The sequence below is a fragment of the Periophthalmus magnuspinnatus genome, chromosome 1 (assembly GCF_009829125.3).
Source record: "Periophthalmus magnuspinnatus isolate fPerMag1 chromosome 1, fPerMag1.2.pri, whole genome shotgun sequence".
Classification (NCBI taxonomy): domain Eukaryota; kingdom Metazoa; phylum Chordata; class Actinopteri; order Gobiiformes; family Gobiidae; genus Periophthalmus; species Periophthalmus magnuspinnatus.
The window spans coordinates 11,583,779-11,599,385 of record NC_047126.1 but is presented as its reverse complement, the minus strand read 5'-3'; the positions used below and the strand labels follow the sequence as shown (position 1 = coordinate 11,599,385).

The following is a 15,607-nucleotide window of genomic DNA, read 5'->3' as shown; positions in this document are numbered from 1 at the left end:
ATCAACATTAGAACATGAGGCATTTTCAAAATGTATCATTTCCATGAACAGTGCACCTGTGTTATCATTTATGTGTCTCCTTCAAACAACTGCAACAGAAGTTTGAAAAGAGACAAACACAGAGAGCTAATAACAAGGGGAGATGGATGTTCACATTTAGGATCAGAGCAGACATGAGGAGTGGTACTGAGAGATAGTTTGTTGGGCTCGGGTTTCACAAGCAGAGTGGTTGTACTTACAGTTGATTGTAAAGTGGCCTTCTTGTTCTGTAAAGCGCTCTGCATTATGTGTACAAATTGTGCTCTTCAAATAAATGAGTCTATTGTTGATTTGATATCTTTCTTCTTTACAGTGTTGAGAAAAATCAATCGGTCTAGTAAAGTAAACCATATTTGAAAACTTAAGTGTAAGATTTCAGTATGCACTTTGCAATGTTCATCAGTTACCATGGTGAAACGATGCACACTTTAGGAAACATAGTCCAAAAACTTTAAAATGGTTGAAAAAGTCAGGAAAAAAAGCAAAATTGATTTAAATAACACATTTTCAGGAACCTGTGATCAATACAAGAGCTCATGGTCCTGTTCAGGAGTTTGATTTTCAACAAAAAGGTGAAAGTTGCAAATAAATACACTGTTTGAAATGATAATCCAGGTGTCACTCATTAATCGATACATATGTGACAATCCCAGGACAACTAACACGGCTCAAACTGCTACCCCATTGTTGGTGTTATTACATTAAAATATTTTAGGAGGAAGAGCAGACCAACCTTTATTTAAAAATACATAAATATACAAGAAGAATTAGCTATGGAAGAAACAAGACATTAATTCTACTTAACAAAGTTTGCATAATTGAGTTTGGTTCCTGTAAGAAAATAAAAATAAAATGATTTGAAACAGGACAGGTTAGAACTTAAGATTGAAATAAAAATATCACAACCATGTTTATCTTCTTTCATTTCACATACATTCATTAACTGCAAATGATGATGCGATTTATGATGTACAGCAGTGATTAGTTGGGAGAAGATTGGCAGTTCAAAATGTCCTCCTCCAGAACAAAGTGAAAATAAAATACTATTATTTTGAGATTGTTTTACATTCACTCCTATGTAAGGCCAATACTTGTTATCTTAATATCTAAACTCAAAAAAGGCTCAGGGTCCTCACAACCAGTGTAAAGATGAATGAAACTTAGAATAATTCACAGGAAAATGATGGAGAAAATAGCAAAACACTTCAAACAGATGTTGTGTAACTAACAGTCCAGCCAATACTGCAGATTGCACACAGACAGTGCACTTTACACTAAGGTGCATCCAGGCCTGGTGTGTGTGGCAGACATCACAGGAGGAGGAAGAGAGTGTCTGTATTCACATGTAGTAATCAGTTTTTCCGTTAGGGGAAGTTGAGAGCCGCTGTGTGTTTCAAGAAATGGTGGAGAACTCTTTCAACAGGACGTCCTGACTCAAAGTGTTCAGAGACACGTTCTTCCTCACGTTCAGACTGATCGAGCGCACCTGCAAAAGAAAAGAGACAAGTAAAACAGCTGTATCAGGCATGTTAAATAGTTTTCATTTTCATTAATAGGTGATTAAAGATTTATTTAAAAAGTCACATTTTGCTGGAAAATATTTACCAGCATCCAGGCCCTTACCAGCTCCTTAAAGAAAGCCGCTTCTTTGGGCTGTTCTGAGTATCGCTCAAACTGGTCCAAACCGTCCTGGAGCTTCAGCGTCAGAGTGTCGTAGTTTGAGCGGACCACCTCCAAAACCTGAGCACAAAATCAGATCATCATTACACCAACCCATAAGGACATTCAGTGAGGAGGCATCTGTCAAAACCAATTAGTCTTCAAGCCATTAATGCATTTCTGATCATTCACTGAAATATTGAGAACACTATTAATACTTTATTACAACATAACGGTATGTGGCACAATCGTATAGCAGATCTCCAGCAGCTGCCAGCACCCTGTGAAAAGAGACACTATGTTTCTGAGGCCTTATGACATGATAAAAACATTGCACATAAGGATGCCAAAGTTATTACCAAAGTAGTTACCGTTTGTCAAACCACTCTAAACCACTCTAAACTACAACCTCGCCACACCTCGCCCAAAAGACTAAATTCATGTAATTTCAAACCGTGTTGATCTCTTTAATAGAAATAATGGATTCATTAATTTGTAATGTATGCTTAGAAAAAAAAAAAGAAAAAAAAACATTTAAAAGAAGGGATGCATTGGTATGTAACCATATATTACAAATAGTATGACCATCATAGCTCACTGCTCTGCTCTTTCCTTCAGAGGTTTATCTTAAGTGTGACCAAATCATGACTTTAAACACGTTAGAAGTAGATATTTGTTTTTCCTCTACTACTTATAAACAAAGCCACAGCTGAGCCCGGGGCACAGAGCTGTTGTTGTTATTTAGTGTCTGATGGTACAGCACACTGATGAAAAATTCATACTCATGTATTTCCAGCTTGGTTCACACGCTATAGCTCATCTGCTCCTCTCCCTCAACGCTCTTCATCACCTGCCCCTCTGGGCCGACCCGGGCCACAAACACTCACAGCTACACACATTTTATCATGACATGACAACAGGAAAAAATGAGAAATAGATAAAAAATACATCAAAACTATAAGCACTGGAGGAGAAAAGCAGAGGCACAGCTCAGTCCAGTACAAATGTATCAACTTTTCCACAAATCATTGTTTTAGTCGACTGCTCAGCAAGTCTTGATTAATCAACTAGTCAAAAAGGTTCCTGTTATGTCTTGGGGTTTTTACATTTAACTATTTTAAGCTAAAATATGCTATTTCGTAGTTTTTTGTCATAAACATGTAGGTTTAATAATGCTGCTGTTATTGTGATAAAACCTGTTTACTTATTTATCAAACTGTATCTTTTATTATTGTTTTATGATCCGGATGATAATTAACATTTATTTAAATGGTCAATTTGTCAGCATTATGTGATCAAGTGCTGCAGCCCAAGCATTTACTCATGTATTAATTCAGCTGCAATTTTTAATGCAACCATCCACATTACTGTCACAGGAGCAGGTCAAAGCTTAGGATTAAAAATGTAAAGTTAACTTGTCAAAAAGGGATGTCTTTAGCTGACATAATATAGAAATATCATTGCCTCAGCATTTTACATCCATCCCAGTACATACACAAACACACACATGTGCGCACTTACACACACACTGTTTTGTGCGTGGCTAAGCAGGTCTGACTGTGCGTGTTTATCTTGAAGCTCCGATATAGTCACTTTGCTTAACTCCACTTTAGTGACTGAGTGTGGGACGGACCAAAGCTCATTAAATGCTGCATGTTTCCAGGGACCATCCATCTCCCATTGTCACTCTGCTCCTGGTGAAGTGCACGGGTGTGCACAGACAGATGGAAAAACATGAAAGATTTGCACAACATTTTACAAATAAACGAGAAAAACACACAGCAGAAAATAGATGGGGTGTTATTCAAGTCGGGGCATCTTGATTTGTTTTAACATCACTAAAGAACATGCATGTGGAACTGCCAAATCATGCCAGAGAGCTGTGCTAAAATAAACACCAATATCTTCCTTGCTCTACAACAGATCGACCCTTAAATTTACCATTTAATCTTTATTATTGTTATCATAATACTTAAATAGCAAACTTGAATAAATAAACTAAAAAACACAACTCAATACTATGACACCAATTTTGACCGCAATAATACAAACACATTTTTCAGACGATATAATGTAATTTTCTAGACAAAATAGTAGTTTCTTTAATATCACTATGTGGCCTTATGCTAGTTCTGGTAAAGATCAAAGCCACTCTAGTAGTCACTTGTCAAAACACCATAACTGTACTGTTCTCATCTACAGAGTGACACTAAGACTAGAATTACAATCAGCAATAATCATCCCATTGCATTTAATTAGCTGTGTGCACACATCACAACCAGATCCTGGTGTGACACAGAATCACAAAACAGGAGCATTCAGGCGTCCTGTGTTGTGAATAAATTTACCAGATAAAAGTAGCGGTAATTGGAGGGTTTAATGACTGAATCCATCACTCTCTTATCGCACTGTTAAAGAAGACTCCTCTGACAGCACACCTCTCCTTATTAACACTGGAGATAAAGCTCTCATCAATGGCAAATGTGAAATAGCTTTTTGTATGAACAAGTTATTTAATTCTGTTTGTTATCGCTCACATGGAAATGCATTATGGGCGATGGAAGTAGATGACATGTTTATAAAGTAAAGTTAAATTGCTGCTGGCTGCATGGTTACTAATAAACCAAATCTTAAAAAACATTTAGCCATTATTGCTTTGCCTGGAATGTTCCACAGTATATCATTTAAATGATTCATCTTGCATTTAAAGGTGTTTTTATTGCTGAAAAAATACCTTGACTTCACAGATCTGAACAGTAACAGGTGGCCTTACGTGCTTGTTTCCAAAGAGATATAAAACACATAATGATAAGATGTTTTCCCTTTGCCTCACCAGAAAAGTTACATAGTCCATCTTTAAATAAATACATATAAGAGGCATTGTGCGTTTACCTGCTCTTCCGACAGCTGAGAGATGTGGTTGACTGCAGCATAGGACTCAATTTTAGGGTTGAAATGGTTTATGATGGCCCTTTAAACAAAAAGAAAAATATACATTTGAAGCAAACCCTGTTTTGTATAGCTTTCTTCACAATGACCTGATTTCCACTTGAAAATTCAGATGACAATCTCATTTATTCATGCATCAAAACTTCACCTCTATTTCCATTTTCATCAGGTTTGAAAAATAGACAGAATCAACCCGAAGTCTGTCATATATCAGACATATTATAATGGCAGAACTGCACACAATTGTAGGCAGTGGTAATTTACAGTAACGTTTGTGTGAAGGAAGAGGCAGGTGCAGAAATTCAATTGGGTTTGACCTTAAATTAATTTCAACATAATCTCAGGGTTATATCTCTCCCTATTATAAAACGGTCCATTGCCTCCTATTTTCGGCAATAAAACAATTTGTATAACAGAATATGAGCTGTAATGCATCGAGTTCAATAAAATCCTGTGGGAATGAATCCATCTTAAGAGTGGTCTTGAGGGGGCCCTGATCTGGGGTGACCTCTAGGGATTAGTGAAGGAAATGCAGATTATAAAAGGACATTGAGAATCAGGGTTCAAGTATATCCAGATAAAGAAAATTACTACAAAGAGGGAGCTAAACTTGGAAGCTAAAATTAGAAAAGGCACAGCCCCTCGGGGAGAAAAACCCAAAAGATAAACCTTTCATTATATTATTGTGACCTTAACACACACAGTTGTCTGAGATCCAAGTCAGTCTGGTACAATGTGACTCCTTCCTCCCTCACTCTATTATATTAGTGTATTAGAGAGCATGTCTTTTTACCGGATGTTCACAAGGGCGTGTGTGACTTTGCTCGCTGGCTCCTTCCACTGGCCTGTGTTGGTAGAAACTCTCAGAACTGAAATAGACAATGGGACAATTATAGTAAGGTTTCTGACAAAAAACAATTTAAAAAAAAAGAAAACTTATATTTGTTCTGACAATTTCTTAGTAGTTCGTCATTTTGTTTTATTACTGGTGTGGGACATTAGTCAAGAGCTTTTTTTATTTGTAAAAGGAAAAATGTAATATAAGCCAAAAATGCTTTTTTCACATACCCATACAGTAGAGATTGTCAAAGACTTGGTGCATTCGAACAATTTCATAGTAGAGCTCGTCATAACTGTTGGAGGTGGGCAGGAATGTGTCCCCATAAGTAATAAACATGTTGAACAAATTCACCACCTGAAAAGTTACACGCCAACACACACATTTAGATATACATTTCCAATTGAAAAAATATATAGGCCAATGACAAAAACTATAAGGCATTAGTTTAGTACTACTAATCTTTGTTATTAACTTGTTAGGATCAAATAAAGTACAATATTAAAAACAATAAAAAAAACAAAAAACATCTCACCAGTAATGCCAACTGAAAGATGTTGTGCTTAGCCAGAAGTGTGGTCTCATTTGAGAGCAGAAACTTCAACAGGTTTATGAGAGCTGTGGAGAGGAAGGACATCAAGATGAATAGTTTCTATAATGAATTATGATCAGTGGGGCAGTATTTAAAGGGGCTCACTAAAACTTTGAGATGTTTTTGCTTTGCCTGGAAGTAGGACAGTAAACTTTTCAGTCTTGCAGTTATGTAATTACAGGTGTATACTTAGTTTTGTTTTAAAATATTAAACATGTGCATTCTTGTCTCTCTAAAGATCTGACCTGTGGCACTTGATTGTCTGCACTTGATGCCATACTGTGGAACATTCCAGGGAAAGCATTAACATCCGTGGAGATAGGCAGAAAAGCTAAATATTGCAACTTTAAATCAGCTATTTGCCATTGTATTGTAATCTTGAAGTGTCGAAATAGTGGAGAAGTGTGTAAGCCTCCGACCAAGAAGATCCTGGTTTCAATTACCAGACCAGGTGGGGTCTCTGTATTTCAGTGTGGAGTTCTAAGTTTTCTCCCTTCAGATTTACCCTACTACTAAAAACATGGGTGTCAACTAGTAGTTCCATGTAACCACTTCATCCCAAATAAGTTAAACATTTTCCCCTCTTTTTCCTTTCATGTGGCATTCCCTATTGCAGACAGGCTCATGTAAATAAAATGTTAAGTCTAAACAGTAATGTATTTGTCAATATTCAAAGGGTGTTTGTAGTAAAGTTGATAATAGAAACACAGATGAGGGCTTTTAAATTCAGTTCTTTTAAAGCTTCAGTACATGTTCCAAGGAAAGCCTCTCAGAAAGTGGTGCAATCGCCCTACAACAAAACAAACAAGTCTATTGGTTTAATTTAGACAATTTTTCTTCCAGCTCTTGTTTGGTGGTTTGCCATTATCACCAGCAGGAGGAGACGATCTGTGTTATTAGGGAAATTAAGCCGATTACTGGTCTGATTATTGGATGAGTCTGCAGTGAAATGAAACCATTAAACCCAAAGAAACGTGGATCGACCAGGCTGAAAACAGGACCAAAAGGATGGATTGAGCTTTACTAAAAACTCATTATCAAATCTCATACAACACAATGAATAACAGGCCAATGAACTGGTGGAGGAAATCAGGTTTGATGACCACAAGCAGTGTTACAGTATTTTTTTAAATTATATCTGAAGCATAAGTATATGCCATAGATATTTGATTAGGCAAGCCAGCTCTGCATGAAAAAATATTGTAATTTTTGATGAAGATTGATGAAGATTTGTGAGCTGCTAGCAAAACCTCAAAGATAAAATAGTAGTGCCGCTGAGTCACGCTAAAATGAATAAATATTTAAAGATCAAGCAGTGGACAGAGAGCTGCAGGTGGGTGTCACTGACATGGTGAAAACTACCCAAATAAAATTAATACCTCACCAGAGGACAGAAAGAGAGACGTTTGTGTCTCATTGCTAACGTTAATGCTAATTCTGAGGTGTAATAAATATTAAAACACCACAAACTGAAGTATTCTACATTTAAAAACAATTGAGTAGTTTGGAATTTGTTTATTTTAGGTTCTCCAGTTTTAATAAAAGTGACTGTTAGCTTTGAGGCAGAGTGAGCTAGCTAGCATCCTGACTAGTGCAACGTTTGCATTTTTTCATCTCAAATTGATCATCTTCGTGTCTTCAATAAAAATGACAAATGCATGTATGTTTTGATGCATGGATTTGAAAAGTAAGTAGTTGCTTTCTGTAACGGCATCCAAACGTACCCGACCAGAGCTCCCTCCAAGTATAGTGTAACCGTATTCTGCACTTTTTCTGGTAGCACAGAAGTTTGTGAATTATCTGCACACATCGCCTGCACACAGAGAAAAGAGGTATTACCACGAAGCAGAGCCTCAGGAGAGAAAAAGTTCTGTTGTGTTGTGATTCTTACAAGTATAAATCCATGGGAAAGTCCTTCATCATGTGCGTGACTATAAACTCTACCATTAGATCTGGATAAATTGGCACAGACAAAGTTTAAATCAAGATTAATATGTGCATTTCTGCTTTAAAACTTAATGTAAAGCAAAACTGTGCAATGTTAGCATTTTTAAAGAAGATATATTATGCTTTTGTCAGCAATATAGTTAGAATCTATGGCACCCATGGATCATTATTTTATATTTTAAACATTAATATATGAAAAAAAAAAATCAGGAATGGAAGTAAATAAGCACAGTGTGAGCGTATGATGTGGGAAAACTGACATTTTTGTAGCAAGACTCTTCATAGTTCTCTTAGTGGGTAAATGACATGGGAAAACAATTATAACATGGTTAAAAGGTCTTAAAAGTATAATTTTCATATGTTTTCCTCCAAATACAATACAATAAAATATTAATCATACCTAAAACTGCACACACGAGGGGGCGTGAAGGGACATTCTTATCTATCGTCTTTTTCCTGTGTCTCATGGGCTGAAGAGAATCAACAGTCATTAGCTCACTGTAATAACACTTAGAGATTACAACAGCTTTGCTCCTCACCATTCTGTGTAGAGTGACTCTGAAATTCATGTTGTCATCATGAAGGAAGGCATCTGCATACTGGTCCTAAGGGGGAAAAAAAATTATATTAAGATTTAACTACTGCAGCACAAGCAAACAATGAACTTACCTCTGCTATACAAGTGAGGATAATGAGGCACAACTTGGCACTGTTCAGGCGGTGCTCATCTGTAAAGTAAATAATATTGTCGAGGAGGAAGACGATTAAATAGACACAGTGAAAGATGAAGTGAAGAATAAATTACCTTTAGTGTCTTGCATTACGATGGAGGCATATTTCAGAAATGTAATTAAGAGGTTGCTTGTTTGGAGATTGGGATCAAGGGGCAGTTCTGGATTGTTCATCACTGCAGAGAAACACAGACACATTCATTATACATACAATTTGGACTGGACAATGCTACAAAGACATGATCGAATATGCAATATATAGTACTGGGCAATGGATGTTAATAAAACCCAAATAACTGTTATCTGGTCTCAACACAAAACTCTGAAACATGCATGTGCTGAGAGAAGACATTTTAGGACATGAATTACAGAGAAAACATTAACAATTTTGTATTTGGATGAAAAACACATTTTATCTGCAAATATACCACTATCAATATGGCTTCAAACATCCCTTTTGCTTAAAATGGGATAAATTCAGTAGATTAATCAGCAAAATTATTGTTGCAGTTATTGTCTGCATGGAGCCTATCCCAGCAACTTTCATCTTGTACCGAGGTAACGTACTCTTACTTGTTGTACTGTAACTTACTGTTGCCATAAAGGTCACATGTTTTAAAAATGTTTCAACATTTAACACTGTTTTTTAAATCTATTATGTATTATTGCGATGCATTTGGTTTCCTGTGAAATGAATGTACATTGTGGCAAATACTTCAAGAAAATTATCATGCAAACCTACTAATAATGCACAGAAGTAGAAGGCAGATGAAAACCATCTTTCACTAAGAAATCACGCTCAGAATCAGAGCCACAAGTCTTTGTTAAGGAGAAAGTATATTAAGAGTTAGTATCCTGTTTGCTGGCACAGATGGCACGTTCACTCAAGCAACTAAATGCGATGCAAAAAATGGTGCCTTTGTCCCATTACTACATTTGTGTCATCTGCTTTGATGTCTAGACAAGCATCTCCATCCGTTTACAAATCTGTGCTCTGAATCACGAAGCTTGTTTCATGGATAAAAGATGAGACAGCTATTTCCATTTCCCCTCCTGTACATATGTTTTCCCCACCGAGAGAATCTTTGCGAAATATAGTTTACTACATCAGCCTATGAGAATCAGGACATGACATAATGCACACTGCATGTTAAATGCATCTGTATCCTACTCAGGAAGTGAATATTTCATAGGCCAGTGGAGCTAAGGTTTGGAGTAAAGCAGTGGAGAGCCGAGTGCAAAGAGACATACACCTTTTAGCAGTAACAGCACGTGTGAATGTCAAATGACTTGAATAAACTTAGCAGTCCCATAAGTCTATAACCCAATCAGAAGTGACTCACATGAACTGAAAATGTAATAAGATGCTGGCTTTAGCATGCTAATCTCCTTATTGTGGCAATGTGAAGTAGGACAGAAGAAGTACTTGTACAGTTTTCTCAAGATACACAAGTGATGATGATGCAAAAAAGCCCATGTCATAATAAGACAACTAGGCCAACAGTAGAAATAAAAAGCTTATGTACTGCATCAAGACGAAAAATATTAGACAAGAGGTCGCCCAGATATTAAAATATGATTTAAGAATATTACTGAGTATACCGTCGATAATAAAATAAAATCTACAAGAGCTGATTAAAAATGGTATTTCTGTATACACAGTGCCGGACACAGTGCCGGACACAGTGCCGGACACAGTGCCGGACACAGTGCCGGACACAGTGCCGGACACAGTGCCGGACACAGGAAGACATTTACATGCACATTTTAGCACATTTCTGATGGACTGCAAAAACATCATCTGATTTTAAATGAATATCTCTTGGACCATTGTTTCTCACATGAGTTTGTTGGTGCACCTAATTTTATCTCATATGACACCATTGAATGATAATGCAAATAATCATTGGTTATAAAGCATCTAAACATTGTTTTAAAGTGGTTTAAATTACAGTTAAAAGTACATTTATTTAGCCTAGTCCTTTAAACATTATAATGTACAAAATGGGGTAAAAACATCACATAAGACTACAAAGTGATCAATACAAACCCAACTTACTGTCTAGTGCTGGGGGTGTAGTGCCAAGAGGAGTGGTAGGTGCAGTTGAAGTGGGTGTAGTAGAAGTGGCAGCCATGTCGATCTCAGGATGACTCTGCAGTGAGAACAAGTTTGAGAAAATTGCAATAAAAACACCAGAAGTCTTAAGCATCTTCAACGTCATGAACTCTGGAGCTGTACCTGTGCCAGTACAGTGATGAAGTTGCGGTTGAGGTGAACTGCTTCATACAATGCCAATAAAATTGCTTCATTTGTCCTAAAGAAAAAAACAACAACAATAAAAGCAAAAATGAGTCAGTTTAAAGTTTTTCAAAGAACTGAATCAGATTCTGGGAACACGTTTATGGAGTAAACCTTGTTAAGATATAGAGTGTAGGAGTTATGCACATCTAAATTTACATATAAATATCTAAATGGAAGAAGACAATCTGATCTCATTGGAACTGACAGTCAGTAATTATAAAACAAAGATTTTTTTACTTACTGTACAGAAAGTTTCTCCTCAGCATCTGCGATAAACATGCTGCCCACCTGTGCAAAGACAAACGACTTTACATAAACCACAGTGGAATTGGTTGCAGGGTAAAAAAACAAATATATTTCATTTTTACAACAGAATAATGAATTGAAATGTGTTTGTACCATACTCGTCAGCGTCGAAAAGAAGCCCCCCTGGTTTTCTTCCTCTTTATCTTTGTATTGCCTGAAGGAAAAAAGATTAACACAGGGGAAATGATGAGACAATAAAACCAAAACACACTACATCGCAAAACCTGTAAACACATATTTGTAAACCATCTTGATCTATTTCCTTTCATTTATTATCTGACCAGGTAGAAAAAAACCAAAACAATATAAAGCCATCATCCATCACTTTGATTTGTCTGTTGAAGCATGCAGACAGACAGGAGCTGCATACCCAAACAGCGATTATGTTTCTAAAGCTTGCCTCACCCAAAATACATTACCGGCTGCCAAGAAAACTGTCAGATATAAATAACTAAAAAGCTTTCTTTCAAGAGAATAAAAATAAAGACTTTTAGGAAACATCAAAGAAAGCAGATAATACCCAAGGACGACTCAGACACTATATATAAAACACATCAGAGTGATTTGTGCAGTTTACCTGTTGTATTCGGTCAAAGCCTGATGAAGAACCATGCCCATGCCCTAAGAGAGAAAATACTTTTAACCACACTGTTTATGAACTCTATTTGTGTTCAGGTGAAACTATACTTACATCCAGGGTTGGCTCATCATCCACTATAGAAAGCTTTACAATATATGGATTCACAGACTGAAACATAGAGACACAAGTTGAAAATGTTTTTAAAAAATTGAATACCATAAGACGATATATTTTTGTCCAAGAGTACACATCAAATCTCCCAATTAATGCCTTCAACATAATAATAATGCATGTAAGTTTATCGTTTTCATTTTTTTATTTTTCCAGAAATGTTTAGTTTCAAAACTTAAATATCCAGGCATTTAAGATTATATTTTTATTAATATCTTCATTTATTTAGGAACAAATTTAAAGTAGTGTAATTAGAAACCAAAAAGGGCACTTCAGTTGTATATTTATTTTGTATTCAAAATTAAGTGACAGTTTAAACCCACCTCATACTTCCTATAGTTGACCAGAAGTGCAAGAAGGACCACAGCATCATACCCATGCTGCCCTCTGCTGGATGTATCGGACAAAATCTAAGAGGAGGATATGGTATTTGAAGTGATTATAGTCGTGGTCATAATAAAAAAAAAACAAAACATAATAAAATACCTTGTTAACCTTACCTGCAAAATGGCTTCAAAAATGCTGTTGATCATCACATATTCCAATATAGTGTTCTGGCTGATGTTATCAGTTACCTAAAACCACATGTTTATTTTAGGTGTGCATATTTTCAGGAATAGATTAATAAATAAAATTAGAGATCCTTTTTACTTACCGTCACTAAACACAGCAGCAGTTTAAGACAAAGGCTCTTTAGACTTTCTGAACCCTCTCCACAAAGAAGGCTGTCTAGTCTTTCCATGAGGTCCTGCAGAGACACACAAAAATATTATTCTAATTCAATAATACTGTTTCAAGGCCTGTTAACATACACCTCAGCCACACCTTCATCCTCTGCTCAGCCTTATCAAACCCCATGAGCATGTTGATAATATCGAAGCCGGTAGCGGATTTATTTTTTTGATGGACTCCCCGGAAAAGTGCACAAAGCGTCTGAAACAAAATGAGATTTATGTAACCCAAAACACACTGAATATATAGTATAAAGTATAGAGAGTATTAGAGTTAAATTTTTGATCATATATAGTATTATTGGACTATCTAAAGCAGCTGTTACCTGAAGGGCATTGACCACTTTGATCTGGTGCTCTTCTGCCAGAGTCTGAACGCAGTGGTGAAACAGAGAATTGATATTGTCCTGAATCCGCTGAACCTCCTCTCCATCTACACTTTCCAGCTTTGACTCCAGATACTCCAAGTTCACCTAAAGCAAAAGGTGAAAATGCATACATTAATAATACAATACGATGACTGTGACTAAAGTCATTTTCACACTGCCACTAGTTGGGTCGACGTAAAAGAGCATTCGCTCCAAGAGTGGTGCATTGGGCCAGTGTGAACATTACTGTCACATTCTGTACCGCGGTAAACGGCAGGTCCAAGAGCCCTTGAACTAGGAGGTTCTTGGAGAGGTTCTACCCACACCAAACTCACCCCAGTTTGGTGTGACCGCGGTCAACCTCGGGACAAGATCAATCCAAAAGTAAAAGGAAACAGAACTAAATCTACTGTGCATTGGGGTCACTCCAGAGAGCGCACTAACGTGTGTGAAAACAACCTAAAAGTACAGAACAAACTCATAATGAAAAGAAGTTGCTGCTCTTAACGTCACAATAAACCTTGTGTTGTGTAGATTAGTCTAAGGTAGAGGTGTCAAAATTAAAAACTGTGACTAAGTTGCGGGCCAAATTAAATATTTATTGAAAAATTTCAACAACATCTGCATTTTTTTTCTGAAGGGGTGGATTAAATTTGACAGGTAGCAGATGTTTATGAGTGTCAACAGAAGTGGTGGGGGCCGGCGCCAAGACATTTGCAAAGCATTCTGGGGTTCATAGTATTAGAGGTGCATGCTCCATACAGGCCAGCTCTAATACATGTTTGATATGATCTCACAGGTCAAATATATTTATACCAAGGGCCAAATCTGGCTCACGGGCCTGAGTCTGACATGTCTGGTCTAAGGTCTCAACTCTAATCTTTGTAGTGAAAGAACACACTAACAACTGATGAAAAGGCTGCTTGGGTGAGCAACATGCCTTCACTCTAAATCTTTTGTCCAATTGACAGAACTGAATTTTTTTTCACTATGGATCCTACCTGGACAACTGAGGGATTACACATACATCTAATCTTTGTAGCACTAATTAAGGAGTAAAACAAAATGATCAACTTTAATTACATCATTTTTTTTCCTCAGCATAGCAAATGTTTAATATTTTACATATGTATTGCTTGTATATTTTCTTGTAACATAATGTGTCTTTATGAACAATACCTTCATAAGAAACAGTTCATCCCAGAAGCGAGGGTTGTTCTTAGCTGGGTCCTCTTTCTATTAAAAAAAGATGCAATATTTTTTACCATCTTCATACTACTGATATTTCCAATCAGTGGTCTCTGGAAACACTTACTGCAAAAATCTCATCATACATCAGCACCACCTTCTCCTTCAAGGGCTTTTTGGAGGAGGAGGTCCTCCTCAGTAACCCCGCTTTCTTCTCCACCTGAGACATCACTTAATACAGAAACAAAACAAGACATTAAAATGAGCTTCTATATGGTTATGTTTACATAATATTAACAGATAGAAACCATGTATTAGATTGATTATATTACTGACTGAGATATTTTAAATCATTAATTACACAGTCACATGAAGAGGGAGTCACATGAGCCCAATTATTCTGCTTTGATCATCCCTGTAAGCAATGTCTGGTAAAGACTATACAGTATACAATATACAGTTACTTTAGTATGGATGTATGGCCTTGAGTTTACGTGGATATTTAATATTGCCTCAGCTGTTTAGTATTCATATTGTACCATGTAATGTATGAGTATAGTATCTATACACATGTAAATCTGGTCCCACGCTAAACACCGTTTACCAAGCAAAGATACAACATTAGCCATAGACTGGCTGTATATAGTCAATGATATTAGCTGAACCACAGGGAAGGGCTCATGCTAGTTAGCCACATTAGCTTAATAACGCATCGTAGGAGGTTTGTCACGAAATGGTCGCGATTAAAAGCATGATTTAATTAAAAACACGGTACCAACGTTGGTTAAAACTAAACGCGACAAGATTCAAATATAACTCCACATTTGTCTTTCGTAGGCGCTGCCGCTAACTCAACCAAATGTCAACCAGGGACCCATCCTCACTTCAACCTGAACCAGCGAACACCAGCTATCTCTGATGACAGTAACACTGCGCCATTACATGGCTTTATCCTCGGTAAGTCACGGCGTTACCATTTCTTGCACATACCTCAACTGTGTTTGGTGTAAAATGTGAGAAGTTGATCATGAAGCCTTGTTACAACAGTAGCCTGTGCTAGCATACTGCTGCTGCCGGAGGAGGAGCAGCATCCCCCGTCTCCACTGGGTCCTAGCGCCCGCATATGACCTGCTGGTTCATAGCCGTAGACTGTATATAGCTAAATATTGCTAAATTATATGAAGGACAATGTAGGCACTGTATTTG

General features: G+C 36.9%; 1 protein-coding gene across 2 annotated transcripts; it reads right to left on the bottom strand.

Annotated features, from left to right (window-relative positions):
• Positions 1-785: 785 nt before the first annotated feature.
• armh3 (armadillo like helical domain containing 3) lies at positions 786-15,531 on the bottom strand. Of its 2 annotated transcripts, none has more exons than XM_033969257.2 (26): positions 15,392-15,531; positions 14,529-14,632; positions 14,393-14,449; positions 13,172-13,318; positions 12,940-13,047; positions 12,770-12,862; positions 12,615-12,689; positions 12,438-12,524; positions 12,055-12,111; positions 11,941-11,984; positions 11,457-11,517; positions 11,299-11,345; positions 10,995-11,070; positions 10,815-10,908; positions 8,830-8,931; positions 8,694-8,752; positions 8,564-8,629; positions 8,425-8,494; positions 7,969-8,029; positions 7,802-7,890; positions 6,021-6,103; positions 5,716-5,842; positions 5,441-5,516; positions 4,591-4,669; positions 1,663-1,779; positions 786-1,525 (listed from the first exon to the last, which is right to left on the bottom strand). In XM_033969257.2, exons 2-26 carry the CDS (start codon positions 14,628-14,630, stop codon positions 1,433-1,435), a joined length of 2,070 nt encoding a protein of 689 aa, XP_033825148.1. In that variant the 5' UTR covers positions 14,631-14,632; positions 15,392-15,531; the 3' UTR covers positions 786-1,432. The 2 variants fall into 2 exon arrangements, with proteins under 2 accessions (XP_033825148.1, XP_055079561.1); XM_055223586.1 differs by lacking the exon at positions 15,392-15,531 and adding an exon at positions 15,292-15,384.
• Positions 15,532-15,607: the final 76 nt, after the last annotated feature.

What these genes read in the sequence shown, in the direction of transcription:
- armh3 (XM_033969257.2), bottom strand. Translation starts at nt 14,630, where the DNA reads ATGTCTCAGGTGGAGAAGAAAGCGGGGTTACTGAGGAGGACCTCCTCC. An exon ending in TGCTGCTGTGTTTAGTGACG is followed by an intron (nt 12,690 to 12,769) that starts GTAAGTAAAAAG and finishes ATGTGGTTTTAG; the next exon opens with GTAACTGATAACATCAGCCA. An exon ending in GCTTTGACCGAATACAACAG is followed by an intron (nt 11,518 to 11,940) that starts GTAAACTGCACA and finishes TTTTTCCTTCAG; the next exon opens with GCAATACAAAGATAAAGAGG.